The 20,823-nt window shown below is 37.9% G+C and overlaps 1 protein-coding gene across 2 annotated transcripts in view; it reads right to left on the bottom strand.

Annotated features, from left to right (window-relative positions):
* Positions 1-19,771: 19,771 nt before the first annotated feature.
* LOC115988883 overlaps positions 19,772-20,823 on the bottom strand; it is a 39,128-nt gene continuing 38,076 nt past the window's right edge. For both annotated transcript variants that reach the window (XM_031112512.1, XM_031112513.1), the window contains one exon: positions 19,772-20,666. In XM_031112512.1, coding sequence (XP_030968372.1) covers positions 19,896-20,666 — 771 coding nt within the window. In that variant the 3' untranslated portion in view covers positions 19,772-19,895. The remainder of the gene's footprint in view (positions 20,667-20,823) is intronic.

The raw sequence follows: 20,823 nt of genomic DNA, 5'->3' as shown, positions 1-20,823 counted from the left end.
TTCAGTTTGACCTACGGAACAGAAGCAGTTATCCCGGTTGAAGTAGGACTCATCAGTCTTTAAACGGAGCTCTTTGACGAACAGGGTAACGAAGACTAATTAAAACTAAACTTGGATTGCCTGGACGAAGTCAAAGACCGAGCTTCTCAAAGAATGACCAAATACCAGCTGAAGATGGCCGAATACTACAACCAGAGGGTAAAGTTGAAAAGGTTTAACATTGGAGATCTCATCCTTCGAAAAATAACTGCTGCAACTAAAGACCCGACATAAGGCAAACTAGGGCCAACCTAGGAAGGACCTTACAAAGTCGTCCACTATTCCCGTCAGGGAAGCTACCATCTGGAGGACTTGGACAAAAATAGGCTACCCCGCCCTTGGAATGTGGAACATCTAAAGAGGTATTATGGACAAGAATTGTAACCCAACTGTATGCATTATCTATTACTTTTTAATCAAATAAACATATTATTCAGAGCCCCATTTATTCCTGTTATCTTTCTATTTCTCAAACCATGAACATAACCTGAATAGCAAAGACATCATCCAAAAGAAAAGATGATAAAATTCCTTAAATGGATGTAGATCGTCTAAAAGAAAAGACGATAAAATTCCTTAAATGAATGTAGATCGTCCAAAAGAAAAGACGATAAGATTCCTTAAATGGATGTTGTAAGGTTGAATTTAATCAACCATCTTGTTGGCTTTATTCTGTGCCAAATTTGCTTGTATTTCAACATTTAGTAACCCTGTATTTAGGTGAGTTTTGTTGTAAGGGTAGTGAGTGAGATAGAGTGATTGAATGCTCAAGGGTGTGCAAGAAAACAGAGTCTCGAGGCTGGATCTCGTGGGTGACTCGCGGCTGCAAGCCGCCAGATGCAGCACATGTGCCAAGCATGCCAGAAGGTGAACAGTCATGCTAGCTGGAGCACTACAGGACAAAATAAGACAACTGGCCATACGGTTATCTCGCGATTGGATATCGCAACTCAGTCAAGTCGCGAGGCCAAGCCGCGAGCCACCCCTGTTTTGAAAAACCTGACGTTTCACATTCTCTTCTCACCCCAGTATAAATACCCCTTATACCTACAAATGAAAGAGGGCCTCTAGAGAGAATTTTGAGAGAGAAACCCTAAAGAAAAACAAGATTGATTCATCCATAATCTTCACCTAAGAGACTCTTCAAATTCCTCTACTCTCTTCCTCTCCATTGATACATCCTTGAGAGGTTCTTGGCCAAATCCTTTTCTTGCCATACCCATATCTGTGAGAAGGTTTATTTGGTGCTTTGGAAAGCAGTTAGGAAGGGACCAATTCATATTGGTTGATGCTATGGACTATAGCGGAATCCGGTAAGCTAGAAAAGAAAAAGGTTCGGCGTAACCTCGTTGGAGCAAGAGGCTTGGAGGGTTTAGGTACATCGGGTAGATTAGGCTTGGAGGGTCTATTGTTGTTCATGTATCCCAACTACATTTTCTAGTGGATTATTGACCGCTTGGAGGGCGGCGGAGAGGTTTTACGCCGAAGGCTTCGGTTTCCTCTTCGATAACACATCAAGTGTTGTCTTTGTGTTTGCATCTCTCTTCCCTTTATCTTTACCATTTACTTACTGCTATGATTGTGATTATTTATGGTTTAGATTGTTTATCGATTCAATTATTAGCTTATGTTCATGTTCCGCACATTTATTGTTTGACATTAAGCTTGAATTGATATTTTTGTTATTGGGGTCTAAACGTTCAAGGGTGTTTTATACACATATTTGAACTTTCATTTGGTATTGGAGCGGGTTCTCTTGCTGTGGTTTAACTACCTAAGTGCGATCCTAGACCCCTGAGCTTTGGATGAAGCTATGAAAAAGGGCATGCTGAATTGTGGTTTACATGTTTGTGATAATGACTCTATGAGTATGTTTGAAGGGTGTCCTAACAATGAACTCTTAGAATTATTAAAAACAAAGAAACATGCTAGAATGTTTGTTCACACGCTGAAATATTTTGAAAATGAGACTCACATCTTACACAATAGTCTATATGAGTCTAATTCGTTGGTTAAGAAGTATAAAAGAAGAAATAGAATGTTGTATGAGAAGATTGATAATCTGTAAATGAAATGTCAATCTAACAGAAGCATGAAAACTGAAGATAAAATTCTGTTTGAAGGTCAAGAATGTTTTTCTCATGCAAGCTTATTTGTGCATACCTCATTAAAGGTATTTAATTCATGCTTATGGTATCTTGACAGCGGGTGTTCTCGTCACATGACAGGAGATAAATCACTGTTTAAGACACTCAAAGAGAAGGTTGGTGACTATGTAACTTTTGGTGATGGAAGTCATGCTCAAGTTCTCGGTAAAGGGACTATTGAGATACCTGAATTACCTCTGTTGAAAGATGTATTATACATCAAAGGGCTGAAGGCAAATCTTCTGAGCATCACTCAAATATGTGATGAGCATTTCCTTGTCCAATTCTCGAAGAAGGGATGCTTAATCATCAATGAAGAAGGGATTCAAGTCTTGGAAGGAAAGAGGACTACTGACAATTGCTATGGAGTGGTTCCTACAACACCAATTTCCTGCAGAATTTCTCGTGTTAACATGTTGGAACTTTGGCATCAAAGATTCGGACATGCAGACTTCAAACAAGTGGCTAAAGTCTCAAAATTCAAAGTTGTTGAAGGACTTCCAAAATTTGGAAAGGTGGAGAAGACTTTTTGTGGTGCATGCCAAATAGGAAAGCAAACAAAGGCAAGTCACCACAAGGTGAATGTGATCGCCACTTCACGATGCTTAGAGCTTCTTCATGTAGATCTAATGGGGCCTACGAGAACTGAAAGTCTAGGAGGAAAAAGGTACATTATGGTCATTGTTGATGATTTCTCAAGATACAATTGGGTTGAATTTCTTAGAGAAAAATCAGAAGCGTGTGAGAAATTGAAAATTCTTTGCAAGAGACTACAAAACGAGAAAGGGGTTCCTATTGTCAAGATAAGGAGTGATCATAGCAAGGAGTTTGAGAATGCAAGATTTGAGTCGTTTTGTGAGAAGAATGGAATCAAAAGGGAATTTTCAGCTTCCAAAACTCCTCAACAAAATGGGGTGGTTAAGAGGAAGAATTGGGTGATTCAAGAAATGGCAAGAGTTATGCTACTCAACAAGCAAATTCCTCAAAAGTTTTGGGAGAAGCCGTGAACACCTCATGCCACATTGGTAATAGAATATTCTTCCGAGCGGGAACAAAGAAGACCGCTTAGGAAATTTGGTATGGAAAGAAGCCAAAAGTGAAGTACTTCCGAGTATTCGGAAGCAGGTGTTGCATTCTCAATGATCGTGAGAACCTTAGGAAGTTTGATGCGAAAAGTGATGAAGGCATCTTCCTTGGGTATTCTACTAATAGCCAGGCATATAGAGTATTCAACAAGAGAACAAAGATGGTAATGGAGTCCATCAATGTGGAGGTTGATGATGCTATAACAAAGGTAGAGATGGTTGTTGATGAAGAAGGGCCAAGCTCCAAAGAACTCACAACTGAGGGTGAAGCCCAAGATATTGAAGTTAGAGAATCTACACTAGAAAAGGAATCAACTCCTGTGAACTCAAAAATGGAAACAAGATCAATGTCTAAGACATCAAGTCCTCTCACTCCTCTGGAAGTTCATCCTCCCATCTCTCGGAATGATGAAGTGTCTACCTCAAAGAAGCCATTATCAAGAGTGATTAAAAACCATCTGGGTAGTAACATCATTGGATCTTTAGATGAAGGTTTCCGTCTTAGAAAGGGAAACTATTCTGCACTCATGACCATTGCTCATGTTGAGTCTTCGGAGGACTTGAATTTGCTTGTGCAAGAGCTTGGGGAGCATAGTGATGAAGAATCAATCGGAGTTGTTAAAGAATCAGATGCTAAAAAGGATGAAAGCACAACCAATCTTCAAGAGAATTATAACTCACTCCTTGAGAAATCGGGAGAGCATGCAAGGATGGCCATGGCAGCCGTGAAGAAGATGAAGAAGGCAGAAGAGGACTATAAAAGTCTTCTAGTGCATTATAAGGAGGCCAAGTGTGAGATAGAGATGCTGAATGGTGAGCTGACTGAAACTTACACAAAGGTAAAATTTCTTGAGCTTGAAGTGGTTAAAGCAAATGCCAAGATAGAGAAGGTCTCCACTAAGAAGCTTGATGAAGTCCATTCTCAACAAAAATCGTTCTCTAATAGAACCGGATTGGGATATACTGGAGAAAGTAGTTCAGCTGTGAATATCTCCAAAGAAGTGAAGTTTATGAAGGCCAAAGAGCCAGTTGTAGTTGCCCCTACTGTGGAGAAGGCAAAGGTTGAAAAGAAGAAGATTGTGGCTGACCAAAAGGTGTTGAATAAGCCCCGGAACCAATCTATGGTCAGGTCTGAAGCCAGAGGGAAATCTCTTCCAAGATCACAAAGAGGTTCTAGAACAAACCATGTTTGCCATCACTGTGGACTTCAAGGACACACCCGACCAAAGTGTCATAAGCTTAGAGTATTGAAGAATGCAACTGATAAAAGGTTAAGAGGACCAAGAAATGACAAGAGAAATTGGGCTAGCAAACCATCAAGAGATCGAAATGGTGATCCCGGAGTGATGGACGTGATGAAGATGATTGGTGCCTTCACAAACTGCTTGGAAAGCTTCACATGAAGGTTTGAAAGCCCTAACTTCCGTACCCAATCCTATAAGGATATCACCCCAAACACAAGTGACGTGTGAGTGAAAAATGGTACTCATGCATAAGCATTACAACATGTCCATGCATTAATACTTCTTATACTTTGTGACTTTGTTTGGTTGTTTGCTTATTGATTGTGTGGGTTGAAATTTGTTTGTTTGTTTTTGCATTCTTTCATTCATTTTTTTTTTTTTAAGAATGTTGCTTTTGATCAATCTTTTCCTTCTTATGTGTCAAAAATCCAAAAACCACATAAAAAGTAGAAAATCAAAAAGTTTGATCGACGTTGTTGAGTTTTGTCTCAAAAATTGTTTTGCCTTGTACCTTTGTGCTAATGGTTTTGTGCATTTACGAGCGTAGCTTGTTCCTTTGCACTCTTATCACTGTGGAAGAAATCTTGAAATCTATGTGACTGTTGTAAATAGATCCTCAAACTTGTCATGAATGATTAGTGAATGGTTATGTTGATCTTGAGACATGCATAGACTTGTGCCTATATATCTTCCCACTCTTTATTTTTTGTTTTTGCTAAAAAGAGCTCACCAAATGTAAATATCCAAATGTAAAGAGATATTGAGCTACAAAAGTCTGTCGCACATACTAGTATTCGATTAGGAAAAAGGGAAAGCGACCAAAAATAAAGTGTATGATTTTTCAAAAAAAAAAAAAAAAAAAAAGGCAAAGGCTATCTTATCAAGGTGAAATATCAGACACCATTCTCACAATGAGATGTGTTTGTGTCAAAAGGATCTAAATGATCAAATGACTGAATTGTAGTGGAGCCAAATGAAAAGCTTCCATGTTATGTTATAATGTTTTTATGGGAGGTCATATATGCATACTTCTATAATTGAGATGGGTCACATGATCTAGTGCTAATTGTGTATGCCTTGGTTGAATTGATCATTGAAACTTCACATTAGACTAAGGACTATCTCATTGTTGATATCCACACACAACACACAAGTTTATGTTCAATGAATGTCATATTCATTTGTGTGATTGTACTTGATAAAATGTGTTTTCACATGCTCAATCTTTGTTGATTCAAACACAAAAAGATTTTTGAGTGTTTTAGTTGTTTTTGGAAAGTATTTTGTTTTTACAAAAACTGAAAATTTCAAAAACAGTGTTGCCCTATTTTGGCGACTCTGTCGTGGGTCAAACAAGTCGCATGTCATAGTCGCGAGCTCGTGGGTCATTTTTGGCGACTTGTTTGCGAGTGGAAGGTCCAGTCGCGAGGTGTACACAGAGATTTTCGCGGCTCAACTTGCGACTCCCTCGTGAGTAAGTCTTTCTAGTCGCAAAAAACACTTAGAAAATTTTTCAAGAATCTTGTTTTCAAAGTGTTTCGCGGCTTACCCTGACGACTTAACTCAATCGCGATAATCGCGTGTTTTTGCATATTGAGGGTTATTTTCAAAGTTGATTTCAAAAACTTTTCATTTTTCCCTCTTACATCATTATCATTGTTCATACCTTCATCTCTTGCCCTTTTTTCACATTGACCCCTTTGTCTATTCGTGTCAAAAAGGGGGAGAGTATACTCTAGAGTAGTATACTGGAGAGTTTTTGTCATTTCTATATGACCCTTGTGCACACTCTTAGGGGGAGAAATTCTATTTCTTGTGCACATTTTTAGGGGAAAAAATTCATTATACTTGTCTTTTTATTACTTGCTATACCTTGAGGGTCTAATGTGTTTGTGCAAGTGTTTCAGGTTACAAGTATGAATGTTCCAAGTTCATCACAGCTCATATGATTCATGATAGGGGGAGTGATATGATAGGGGGAGACAGAGCGAAAAGAGCTTTGTGTTATATTAACTATGATTTTGCTCTGCTCATAGTTCATGATTATGTTTAGCTGTTTAAACTATTTTTAAAGTTTGTACCCATCTTGCTTTTGTAAGCTTTTAGGGTTTATGTTCTTTTATCTGTAGGCTTTATGGTCTGTACCATGCTTTTATGCAGCCTTTTATTTTTTGTTAAATCAGTACTTCTATCCAAATGTCATGCATTTTCTGGTTAAGTACTGTCACTCTTGTGCCCTTGTAGGATTGTTCCTAGATGCATATACTTAGTGTATTATGCATTGGTTGAGTGTTAGGCATACAAGTGACTTGCATTGTTCTTGTTAGCTTGTATGTCCAAGTGTTCATTCCAAGTGTGAATGAGCATTGTGGTCACTACCTTGTAGTGATTAATTATTTGATCAAGCCATGGTTTGTTTCTTAACTCCATCTTTGCTTGATCACATTATGCCTGTTTCATATGCATTTTATGTTTTTCTGCATACAATGATCATGGTGTATTGTTGTGTTTCAGGAGTTTCATGTTCATATGATTCAAGTGCTTCATAGCTTCTAGAGTTAAGTGTGAGTGAGTTTTACTCAACTGTTCCCAACTTACATGTTAAGTCTAGAGTCTGTTTTAGGGTTTTGTCATGGAATAGCCAAAGGGGGAGATTGTAAGGTTGAATTTAATCAACCATCTTGTTGGCTTTATTCCGTGCCAAATTTGCTTGTATTTCAGCATTTAGTAACCCTGTATTTAGGTGGGTTTTGTTGTAAGGGTAGTGAGTGAGATAGAGTGATTGAATGCTCAAGAGTGTGCAAGAAAAAAGAGTCTCGCAGCTGGATCTCGCGGGTGACTTGTGGTTGCAAGCCGCCAGATGTAGCACACGTGCCAAGCATGCCAGAAGGTGAACAGTCATGCTAACTGGAGCACTACAGGACAAAATAGGACAACTGGCCATACGATTATCTCGCGACTGGATCTCGCGACTCAGTCAAGTCGCGAGGCCAAGCTGCGAGCCACCCCTGTTTTAAAAAACCTGACGTTTCACATTCTCTTCTCACCCCAGTATAAATACCCCTCATACTCACAAATGAAAGAGGGCCTCCAGAGAGAATTTTGAGAGAGAAACCCTAAAGAAAAACAAGATTGATTCATCCACAATCTTCACCTAAGAGACTCTTCAAATTCATCTACTCTCTTCCTCTCCATTGATACATCCTTGAGAGGTTCTTGGCCAAATCCTTTTCTCACCATACCCATATCTGTGAGAAGGTTTATTTGGTGCTTTGGGAAGCAGTTAGGAAGGGACCAATTCATACTGGTTGATGCTATGTACTATAGCGGAATCCGGTAAGCTAGAAAAGAAAATGGTTCGGCGCAACCTCGTTGGAGCAAGAAGCTTGGAGGGCTTAGATACATCGGGTAGATCAGGCTTGGAGGGTCTATTACTGTTCATGTATCCCAACTACATTTTCTAGTGGATTATTGACCGCTTGGAGGGCGGCGGAGAGGTTTTACGCCGAGGGCTTCGGTTTCCTCTTCAATAACACATCGAGTGTTGTCCTTGTGTTTGCATCTCTCTTCCCTTTGTCTTTACCATTTAATTACTGCTATGATTGTGATTATTTATGGTTTAGATTGTTTATCGATTCAATTATTAGCTTATGTTCATGTTCCACACATTTATTGTTTGACATTAAGCTTGAATTGATATTTTTGTTATTGGGGTCTAAACGTTCAGATGTACATCGTCCAAAGAAAAAACAAGACGATAATATTCCTCAAAAGGATGTACATCGTCCAAAAGAAAGATAAGGTGATAAGATTCCTTAAATGGATTTAGATCGTCTAAAAGAAAAGGCGATAAGATTCCTTAAATGGATGTACATTGCCCAAAAGAAAGACAAGACGATAAAAATTCCTTGTGTAGATGTACATCGTCCTTTAGTGTTATACATCGTCCAAAAATTTTTATAAGTGGGTGTATTCCGCTTAAGTTAAAGATAAAAATCTATCACGTACGTCATCCAAGTAAAAGCCAACCAAGTTCACGTTTGTACAAATTTCTTCAAGGACGAGGATAAGCAAAAATACCAACAACAATTTTTCTAAGTCCACAAGGAGAAAGAATGCATATTCTGAACAAGATAACAGTAAGCAAGAAGTGCTTGCAAGAAGAGTAAAAACAAAGGCATTAACATAAAGTTATCCAAAAGAAGGGCCCCAAAACCAGGGGAACATTCAGATATGAGCTGTCCAGTGGCCTTAAAACATACAAGGCATAACTAAAAAAAAAAAAAAAAAAATCTTCGCCAAGGGGCAACAGGATCAAGCTAATGGAGCATCGTCTTCGCCCTTATTAGCTTGAGAAGGGTCCACACCAGTGAACGTTGCGGCCTAAGCTGCTAGGGCAGCTTCGTCCTCCTCTATTTCTTTATCAACAGCCTGAAAGTCTAATTCTTCCAGATTCGTCCTCGGGCCATGTTTGATCAGGTACCTCCTTAATAGTTCGAAGCCCTTAAAATACCACTGAAATAAAATGGTGTTATATTCATCAGTGGATTGAAAGGCAAGGACGGCCTTAGCAACGGTAGCCTTCATCCTCTGACCAGTTGAGGCAAGAAGCTCGTCCTTCTGCTTCACCAACTGTTTCTCAGAATCCAGTTGCTCAGACAAAACCTTGAGTTGCTCCTTTGAAACGTAGCTGGCATCCATAGCAGCAATCAAGTCTTTCCGTAGTCCTGAAGCCTCGGCCTCCAGCGCTTCCACTTTTGAATTGGCCACGACCCTTCTCCTCATTCGCCAAATACTGGGTAGTAATGTGCATGGTTTCGCCCAATACCTAACGGACAAAGCAGCCAAAGTTAGCAAAGAAGATTAAAATCATAAGGACGAGGAATGAAACGATAGAAATAAAACAGCTACCTGCACAAGCTTGTGAACTTGACGGCTCACCATCTCGTGCGAAGGTACACTTGAAATCTCTCTCATCTCCTTGAGGGTAAGGAACTCGCTTGCATGGTCCATAGCTACTCCAGCATTCTCCTAAACACTGGAGCCTACTTTCCCTCCCCTTTATCTCCCGTCTTTCGCTTTTTGGAAGGACAATCAACTTCTTCGATTGAAATACCCAAAGAAGTTGCCTGACCTTCGTCCAAATCTGGGGCAGGGGTGGACGAGACTCTCTCCACTGTCTCTTTCTCCTTCTCCTTGTCCATAATTCTCAGCTTCCTTTGGCCAATGGAAGAAAAGGGTTTGTTCTTTTTCCCCTTAATTTTAGCGTACATCTTTTTGTTAAATTTTGTTGTCATCTCTGCACCAAAATGAGAAAAGTTAATCCTACGAAAAAAGGAGAAGGGACGATCTTACATAAAATGACTCAGATAACTCACGTTTTTTTTTTGTTCCAGGTCAATTGCATGAAGGACATAATCTGATGGCTTCGGCCCTAAACAATGACGAGCTAAAGTGCGCGGATCCACCAGCTCGTTAAAATCGTCGATAGTACTCACGTACTTGATCGCCTCTTGAACCCTCTCTTCAAACTTCTCCTCAAGCTCTAGACGCTCTTTCGCTACAAGACAGAAAAATAGGCAAAATCAGAAGGATGAACAAAATGACAAAAGGGCAAAAAAGGAAAAACATCTCATGGGAGGCGAATGCATCAAGCTGAGGGGTCTCCCACCGGCGCAGCAACCTAGGGACGTCCCCCCAAAAGTCATCAGAAAGAGTCTCCCAACCATCGCCAGACACGAAGAAAAACCTAGACTTCCAGTTACGGAAGGACGATGGAAGATCAACGACGAGGCGGGACTTCCTAGTCTAGGGCACAAACTCGTAATACCCAAATTCCCTAGATTCCTTCAAACGGTAGAGATGGACGAACTCGTTTAGCGTGATCATATCCCCGTCAGCTATAGTCGTCCAAATCACCATGCTGCTTATGACGATTCTCCACGAATTCGGCATAAGCTGCCCCGGAGCAAGGTTCAAATAGTGGAGAAGCTCCATGGAAGACGAGCCCTAGTCCCATTAGGAAATTGTAATCTGTCCATAAATTTATCAAAAACCTCTATCTTCAAGGAACACTTTTCTTTAAGAGCATGGAAAGGACAGGGTTTCTCTGGAGTAGGAGGATGAGAGGACGAGGGCACACTAGGAGGCACAAAAGTAGCTATGTCTACCGCCGCTCCTACCATACCTACACCAGAGGACGAGTTCCCCTCTAGATTGTCCGAACCCATCTCAGACCCCATATTTTCCCTCCTTGAAACCTTCCTAATGGATTTAAACCAAACTAAGGAGTTGTGGAGCAGTGGGTACAAGTCACCTAACACCAAACCTAGACCACTACCAGCCACCACAAAATCCCCAAGATGTGGACACGGATCACTAGAGCGAAAAGCTAACGTATGGGAATCTACTAATGCCCCTAAACGAGCAAATAACTAGGCGATGGAGGGGGAAGTGCGCCTAATTTCAGAAGAATCCACCATTAAAGAGAGTAGCACAACCCAAAAAGGAAAATAAGTGCACAGAAAAAAAGGGAATACAAATGAAACTCAAAAAAGGAAAAGGGAGTAAAGAAGGGGCGTACCTGAAAATAAGGAGGAAACTGAGAAGACTAGGAGCGAAATGCACAACTGGGAAGTCAGAAAAACCAATCGCAGAAAAGAAAGTGAAGAGGTGAGAAGGAAAAGCAAAAAATTAAAACTTGTACCTTGAAAAATGCGGTAAATCTGAAAAGGCTCCACCGGAAACAGGACCTATCAACCAATCAAAGGGAGACACGTGCCACGCCGCCACGAAACAATCAATGTGGGAGCAGAACCCCAAGTGCCCCAACCGTAAAAAAAGAAGAAGAAAAACTTAAACTTCTCATATTCCTTTAATCGTCTAAACTACAAACGACCTCGGAATAGGGGGGCAGTTGATGATCTCGATTATACCTTCGTCTATAGGGCAACACAATGACGATCCCATAAATCGTCCAGCCCGTGATCGTCATCAGACGAGAGTAGACCTGTCCTCCCTTATTTCGTTAATGAAGCGTTACGAAGCAATGATTAACTTCTATACCGTTGGGAAAAATAACCCGCCATCAATGTTCTGTGGAGGCGTTACTGACGCAAGAATAAAATCACCATTAAAGCAGCCCCAACGACTAGAAGGAAGAGGAAAACACTTGTATAAATACCTACCCATAAGGTCCGAAAGACAGGTACACACATACACTGAAAATACACTACGTTTGTCATTTTGTTGTTCTAGTCGTTCTAACTTTGACATCGGAGACCTTGTGGCAGGCGTCACACCGGTGACCTTACTTTGACTTCAACTTGTCTCAGGATCAGGATTAGCTGTGGACGACTCTCGTCTAGATGAACATATTTATTGACGATTCAGGCATCATTAGTACCCAAAATTTATCATTTTTAACTAGGTGAAACTATAGAGGGGGATTTTTGACGAAAGACATATCCTCTATAAAGAAAACTGGGAAAGAAAGTGCAACTAACCTAAAGGCCATTGTTTTTTCAACCAATGACGATTTTTGGTGTAGATAGAGATCAAATCTTAGATCTCCTATCCAATTATGATCGGAAACTTTACTAGTTAAGCAAACTAAAACCCACTAAAGGCCATTGTTAGTTGCATTTACTTTTTATACATGGATTAAGATTCACTGATTTATTTCATAGTTTAAATTAAATATTACAAACATAAATGAGAGTAGAGTTACTAAAATTTGTACTTCAAACCAGAGCAGCTCCTCTTGCAATTCAAGTGCAGGGCCTCTCATTTTTTCAGGTACATAATCGTGTCTTTTTATTCCAACCATATGTAGAATGGAGTTCTCGTCGTTGTCAAGTCTTCGTACCAGCTACCTCATTGCTACTTCCATTTTCAACACAAGATCGAAAACCTCCAACTGGCGATACTTGATAGCTACATGCAATATGATCTGCCCTTCATTATCTATGTGCTCAACTGCCTGAGGGAATATTTTAAGTATTTCTTTAACGATCTCTATGCACCCTGGCTTAGTTGCTAGAAACAATGGTGTAATTTCTCCGACTGGAACTTGTTGCTGCAAGGGATTAGATTCATTAGAAGTACTTCCATATTTGTGCAGAGTTAGTTTACTCGTGTCAATTCCAGAACTAGTGACCTCCCATGAAGTATCTTTTTTTTCTAACAATTTGGCAAAGCTCTAACGCTGATTCACGGCTTAACTTTTCCTTCAGAAATTCATTCTCTTCGCCCGAACTACAGCACATTTTGACTTTTGAAAACTGAAAGTTGGTAGCTTTTATATACATTGTCTAAACAAAATTGCTTGGAACTCAAATGAAAAAACATTTCCGTGGCCCTTCTAAATTGTTCCATCAAATAATGCAAAGATTTTATCCGAGACATTCAGTAAGCAATTTCATTACTAAAGAACCATTCAATATTCTATTTATAAATGAAATAACATAATTGCATTCATTCAAAAGTCTAAAGTCATTAAAAAAAAAAAAATCATTTAACTATTCTTTTAATATAAATGTCTATTTACCTGCATTATTCACACTAATCTATCTTGTTTATCTTGTCGGGGCATATACATCCTTTTGATTAGTACATATTAGGCTGAAGCTAATTTTGATATATCAATACGTGTAAAACTAAGATATACTCCTTTAGCATTATATACCTTAATTTTCTTAATTAAATATAATCTTGAACCTTGGAAATTATAACTATAAACAAAGAAAAGTTTGTTGGCCAATAATTTGATAAACCATATTGTAGGGAGATGGCTTATGGAACCCAAATAATTTGATGATAAACATATATTAACATGCTGACATGGGTATGTGACCCTTCAATTCATTGAAGATGACTCTTTCCTAAAAGGTGCAATCATTTAAAATGGTACTTAAAAATAATATAACCGGGGAATCATTATTTCCATTTGAAATTGGTCCATTAGGTTAGATAGTATTTAAAAGAATTCAACCATGAATAAATCATTACCCCATAGGTCCCATACTATATAGTAACGATCATGTATACTTTACCATATTTACCCTTACCGGAAATTCTCTTAAGGAATCCACGTCTGCGCACACGTTCAAAAGCTTTGGGGTTGCATGCAACCCCATAGCTTAAATATCCGCATGAGAGAAGCTGAAGAACGGTCATCCCATCTTCGTCTCTTTCTCTAACTAAATATCTGAACCGTGTAGCAATTTCCAAATCTAAATCTGCTCATATGCATTTTGTGTATGGAAACACAATCCCCAAACACACAAAGCAAATCAAAACCATCAAAGGAAACGTTATGTACTTATGTAAATACAATATGAGTGGTAATAGTTGCACAATATGCATACAGGACACAGTCAAAATCTGTTTTAACAAAATACGATTTCACAAGCTATAGTCTTGGATTAGTTAAAGGGTGGGAATTAACCAAAGTGCTGAGCAAGTATGGCGATGTGAAGAATAGTGGTCTTGTCATTCCTCTGAAAAAATGGTTGCTGTGTCGTTTCATCATATTCTTTAGTAATTTCATTTGCCAGAAAGTTGAAAATCTGAATCTTACCATAGCGAGCTGCCCGAAAGAGCGCGGTCTCTCCAAGCTCGTTGCACATGCTTAACAACCCCCGAGCTCTATATAACATCTCCCTTGCGATATTCACCGAGTATGCATGGTCAAGAGTAGCTGCCTCATGGAGGATAGTGTTTCCAGTCTGGTTTGTGCGGGTCATTTTGTCGAGATGGCGGGCAGGCAAGTCTTCGAGAAGTCTTGAGTACCAGGTAAGCTTGTTTCGAGTAAGTGGCCTTATGGAGCACTGTGTCTTTGTGTATTCTTAGTTCGTGCAACGCATGGTCCTCAAGACCATTACACATATTTATCACTTCCAGAGCTTCTTCGTTCAATAGCTAGAGCTTGGTACAGCTTTCCATTTGATTTATGAATTTCATCAACATCATTTTCTGTAGTGGATCTGGAAGCCATCGATTGAAGCTGAGAATAAGGCGGATGGTTTTCTGACGAGTTGTTTATATTTATAAAGATCTAGGCTCCAGGGATTACAGGAATCTATGAAAGTAAAGAAATTTATTCGGATATGCTTCTACTCAGGGGCGGAGGCAAGGGGGGCGAGTGTCCCCCTTGACCTCCTAAAAAAAATCTAGAGTAGCAACCTAAATAATACGTTATCAAGTATTTTGACCTTGATACAAACGTTCTACACCTAGAGACTAGAGAAGAAAACAATATTAGGTGCAACTCTTCCTAACGTTATTTTGTCTTTTTCCAAACAAAATAAAGTTTTGTGGGTCTTACTTAACACCCATACTGTTTTTCCTTACCACATGTTCTCAAGCATTGGAAATTTTTTTTTCGTGGGGTGCTTTTCTTAGGGCAATTTGTTCCTCAAAAAAGGTATTCCCACATAATTATAATAAAAAAATATATTTAGGTTCTTGTATATCAAACTAAAACCTTAGCGTTCCCTAATCTTTTTCTCTTCTACTTTAACTTTTTCATAATTTCAATTTTGAAACACTTTATTTTTACTATAGAACCAATTTTAACTACTTACTACTTAAAGAATAGAGTAAAAAATACTGAATTTTGCATAAATGAAAATACAACTTTATAATTCTTTTATATTGATTTATTTTCTCAATTTATTTTAAGGAATAAAATTACATGTTTAAATTCTATATATTTAGAATAATCTCTTAATTTGATTGTTATTAACTATGATTTTTTTTTGTTTTATTTATTTTAAGAATATGAAATATTTACTTATAATCAATTGAGATTATGGAGAAGCCAAATTATAATAATGATTTAGATTCAAATTCTAAATAAACTCAAATCGAGGTGTATTTTACTAATCTTCCAATTGAACAAATTAAATTATGTATGAAAAAATAAATTAGAGTTTATATTATATTAGATTTTGTACGACAATTGCATTAATAGTATATAATTCTATATCTATTTTGTTATTAACATGGATTAATAATATTTAGATTCTTTTACTTTTAATCTTGTCATTTAATTTTGCCCCTCCTGAACTGAAATCCTGGCTCCGTCACTGCTTCTACTCCATATCAATTATAGTTTTTTTTTTTTTTTTTTGGAGAAACCAGACCAGATGCCTGGGAATTTATTGATCAAACAAACTAATGACCATCATATAAAACTAAAGGGGCAATATCTTTAGGCGGCATATCTTCCAGCCAAACCTGAAGCCCCAAATGGTTTGCTTTTTTAGCTAAAGTATCAGCAACAAAGTTACAATTGCGATGGACTTGACAAAATTCAAAAAACTGGAAAGCTGCAACATGGCAGAGAATATAATCGATGATATTTCCATAAGCAGACAACACATCATTCCCTTGAGAATTGCGTTGATTACCACAGCAGATTCACCTTCAATTATATTCGGTTTCTTTTTGTTAAAGAAAAGTTTAAAATTATTGGTGACTTTTTTTTTCTTCTTCTTTTATTTGGTGTGCAAAAAGGTTTAAAACAATACCAACAGCCATTAGATCTATTTAGAGCTTTAACATCAGGTAACTTAAATCTTTTTCACTATTTTGGGAGAAATTATTCACTTTCTCATTTTAGGATTGGACCCTAGCTACTTTTCCTATTGTACCGGATCACTTCTCAAAACATTTACATTAAAATTCCTATTTTAAACGTTATTTCATTTAAATATTAGGGTGAATTACAGATTTCTCACCTATAGTATGATCTAAATTTAAATTATTTACCCTAAATATTTTTTTTTTATACTCATATTTTTAATATCTATTAAAATAGATAGGGAATTGAAGAGTTTCTTATTTTGAAAATAAATTAAACTCATGAAGAGGATAGGTAGCAAAACATGAGTTGGCACTTCTCTACAAATAAATTAGATCTATTTAGTTTCTTATTTTTGAAAATAAATTATAGCAAAAGTAAAAAGGAAAAATTACAAAAGGAAATTGCAACAATTCCGTAGGTAGAATATATTCCTAAAACTAAGAGATATGGTTGCATAATAATAGGAATGAAATTGTCTTCCTAATCCTAAGGGATATGTCCCCATAATGATGGGAATGACATAGTATTCCCAAACGACTAGGATTTTCCTTATCAGTCCTCCTCAAGCTGGAGGGCGATGGGGGCAGTACGCCAAACTTACTCGTAGTATATGAAAAGCAACTTTAGATAGGGCACGGGTGAAGACATCGGCAACCTGATATTGAGAAGGAAATAACGAGTCTTAAGGGCACCAACAGTAACTTTCTCACGGACGGACAAAGTGAAAATTCTAACTCGATGTGTTTAGTGCGAGCATGAAAGACTGGATTCAGCCATATGAAGAGCACTAGTATTATTACAAACTAAAATAGGAGGATCCGGAAGATGAATTCCAAGATCACCAAGAAGATATGTGAGACAAGTGAGTTCAGCCGTAGTAAAAGCCATGGTGTGATATTCAACTTCTGCACTAGATCAAGAAACCTTTTTCTACTTTTTTGATGTAGAACATAATCTACTATTTTATTTTTGTAATTATTTAATTTTGTAAAATTCATTATTTTAGGTTTAAGTTATTTATTTCCCTGATTTTAGGTGTTTTAAATACTTTTTAGGTCAAATTTAGTTCATGTTATAATTAGGTATTAATTAGAAGTTATTTTAGAATAAATTTTCTTATCTGTCAAATTTTACGAAACCCTGAAATAGGCCGAAACCCTGAAATAGGCCCTTAAGCCTGTAAACATTTTTTAAACAATTATTCAATCAATAAAATTTAGATTTTTGTTTCTTTATTTTCTGGTAGATTTTAGAACCTTTTCTCATTGTGAATTCAAGGACCCTCGTGGTTTCAAGGAATTCTTCTGTATTCAAGGTTATTTTCATGCATCCTGCATTATTTTTAGAAGCCCATGAGATGCAGTTAGCACCTAATTAAATGCAATATCCTGTAGTGGATTAGCAAGTGTCAGGGCACTCTATCCAATCAGCATCCAAAAAGCCATATAAATTTAATGAGGACCGAGAGAGGATGTGAATGCCATAGTCCAAGGTATTGTGTAAGAGCGAGCATTCAAGTAGGGGAGTTAAAAATTATAACTTTTAGCAACTCAAAACACTATTTTATCTATTTTAACACCTCACTTTATAATACACCCTACAGTAAAGGTTTTATATTTTTTACCACTTCATTAAAATATTATTTCTTTATTATTTTTTAATTCTTTTTTATTCCCAATTTCATCTCTTCCTCTCTCTTTCTTCCCTTCTCTTTCTCTATGTGTATTTCTTTTTTTCCCATAAAAAACAACCAAAACCCACTCTCACCACAACAGACATCGCCAGCCACCTCCACTATCAGACACCACTAAGCCACCATTCACCATTAAAAAAAAAAAAAAAAAAAAAAAAAAACCAACTACCACCAACTACCACTGCCACCAGCCATCGCCCACACCTCAACCCAAATCAAAGCCCAATCACAAACCCCAAAACCCACCAAATCAACCAAAACCACAAGATCAACTAAAACCCATACAAAACCAAAAATTATCAGAACATTTAAGCTTGGATTCGATCTAGAGAGAAAACAACAGAGAAAAAGAGAGTCAACCCACCGTCATCGTGCCACTGCAATCAGATCTAACTAGCCATTCACAACCCAACACAAAATTGGACTAGATCTCAGCCGTGATCCACAATCCACCAATGAAAGGGAAAGTGAACCAGTGAGAAGAGAGAAGAAAAAAAAAAGTGGCACTGAACAGAGGATAAGATAAGATAGAAAAAAAAAAAAAAGAAAAAGAGAGAGAGAGAAACGGATCAAAGCAGAGGAGAAGAAAAGAGAGAACAAGAAGTGAGGAAAAAAAAAAAAAAAAACTGAAAGGGTGAAACGGCAGTAAAGAGAGAAGAAAGAAGGACAGAAAGGAAAAATATATATATATTTTTTAAAATAAAGGAGGAGAGAGAGAACAAATAAAATATTTTTTTTATTTATAAGTTTGGAGCTACAGTAGGTTGTCAAAGATGACAACTTACTATAACTCTGTTGCTAAAATTTTTAGGTATAGCTCCTTTGTTGTGGCTTGCATTTTGGTATTTTAGTTGCTAAAATAGCATAATAACAGTTATAGCACCTTTATTATGAGTGCTCTAAGTAGCGTAAAATATGCTTCATAACCTAAAAATGAGAAACCTAGGGCGATTCATAAATTGACATGGTAAGTTCACAGCATGAGTGAGATTAGGAAGGGTTAATGTGAGATACTGTTGGGCACCCACAATGTTGGGATAGTTGGTGGCATCTACTAGTGGACCATCCTCATGTTGAAGGTGGTGCTTTTGAGCAAGAGGAGTACCAATGAGAAAAATAGGCATTGCTCCAATCAGTTGACAGCCTCTTTATTATCTTTAGCAACCTTAGTGATAGGGATAAAATCCCCAAGTAGATGGACATAAATAACGGAAGCAAACGTTAGTGACGGAGTTGCCAAAAGAGATGGGCTCATGATCTGAACAAATAGGAGATACGACAATTATACTCCTTAAACAAGACGGACTAACAACATGGACGGAGAGGAGATACGACGGTTAGATTCCTCGAGGCAAACGGACCTAAGCGAGACGATCCGCTAAAGCCACATGTCACCTTCGTGGTGTGAGTGGTCTCCAAGAATCCTAGTATGGAAATGTCTTGCACTCTATGCCCAACTACAATCGAAGGAATCCCTATAAGGAAAGGATCCCGTAAATTGCGAGTATTAATGAGGATCTTCTCTAAAAGGAAATACCCCCTCCACCAAGAAATTAAAGTCAGCTCTACACTATTATAAAAACTCCAAAAACCCTCACAAATCAAGGTACACGTAATTTTTCCCAACTCTAGCACTCTAATGTTGTAAAAATTTCTCCCTCTCCAACTTAACCTTCGGAGGGTATTTGGCCGGTACTACATTTGTATTCTTTGTGAGGTTTCATCTTTTTCTGATCGCAAATTCTGTCTAGAGCACGTGAGGACTATGTAATTTACTGACGATTTTTGGCATCTTCACTTAGGTAAAGCATTGGTCAGTTAAGACCGAAGAGCGAGTCCAGATAGTATTTACAAGCAAAGTGGATTATATAGTTTTGTTTTTTTGTTTTTGTTTTTGTTTTTCTTTTTTTTGTTTTTTTTGGGCTAGAACAATTCCATAGTAATATATATATATCACACCAAACAAATTCCCATAGTAACCACAAATTCAAGAGTTATATACATATCAACACCGTTTGTCTCTCTAGTTCCCATGAAGAATTCCTACACATATCATGACAGAAGACTGCTTTTCATAAGTGCAACGATTTGGCTTTCTTAAACGGAAAATAGCTTGGTCTGCGATGTATCCTGGAAACCAAAGAGTTCTCCCTCTGGGTTGTCTCGACTGGAATTATTATTGCTCCCACCTTGAAGGCAAATTTCGGCTCGATTGCTGTGGAAGAAATAGGTGTCTCTAGACACAGTAGGAAACCAACAACGGCAAGGAAATGCCTCTTTTATCTTCTTGAGCAAGTGCTTGTGAGTTTTTGTCACAGAAAGATAAAGAGGGAAGTATGCTAGTGCAAAGATGCCAACTGGAAGGAAAGAAAGGGAATAGAAGAGAATTTTTGTCCACCTTTCACTACCATGTACCATGAGGATGATTGTTGCAGAAAATGATATCATCATCATTACAACGGAGAAAAACAGAAATGTGAAGCCTAGCATGAGCTTGTTAGGAAGCGAATGCTTGAAGTCTTCCAATCGAAATGGTGCTGTGAGGATTGAAAGAAACATAACCACTGATGTCAAAGCACATGCAAGTGAGAGTACATCACTTGCTGTGGAGACCACAAAGAAAGGGTGATAGAGAAGGACTGGAAAACCAGTTTTTTGATCAGGACCTCCTGGTATTGTGTAGGCTGCTGTAAAGGCAACTGTCGCGATGAGAACTGCCACAATGGAGCTTCCTTCTGATGTGCGAATTAGCCAATCTCTGGCTGAATTCCGGAGCTTGGATTTCGTAGTAGCAAATAATGCTTCAGCTGTCTCTTTCATATTGTTCTGATGACAAACGAAAGCCTCTTTTGTAACTGACTTTACACGCTGCACACAGAAACATACATTTCACGACAAGCACATGCATTTGACGAACCAGCTAAAAAATTCACTTTAAAAAGGTATCTTATTTATATCTCCAAGGCTGATTCAATTAAGTTGACAATTTTTTAAAAGATAAATTTGAAATTTAACAAGATTCTTA

This window comes from Quercus lobata, chromosome 5, assembly GCF_001633185.2.
Source record: "Quercus lobata isolate SW786 chromosome 5, ValleyOak3.0 Primary Assembly, whole genome shotgun sequence".
NCBI classification, from domain to species: Eukaryota; Viridiplantae; Streptophyta; class Magnoliopsida; order Fagales; family Fagaceae; genus Quercus; species Quercus lobata.
The sequence above is the reverse complement of the archived record's forward strand: the minus strand, read 5'-3'. Positions and strand labels throughout refer to the sequence as shown.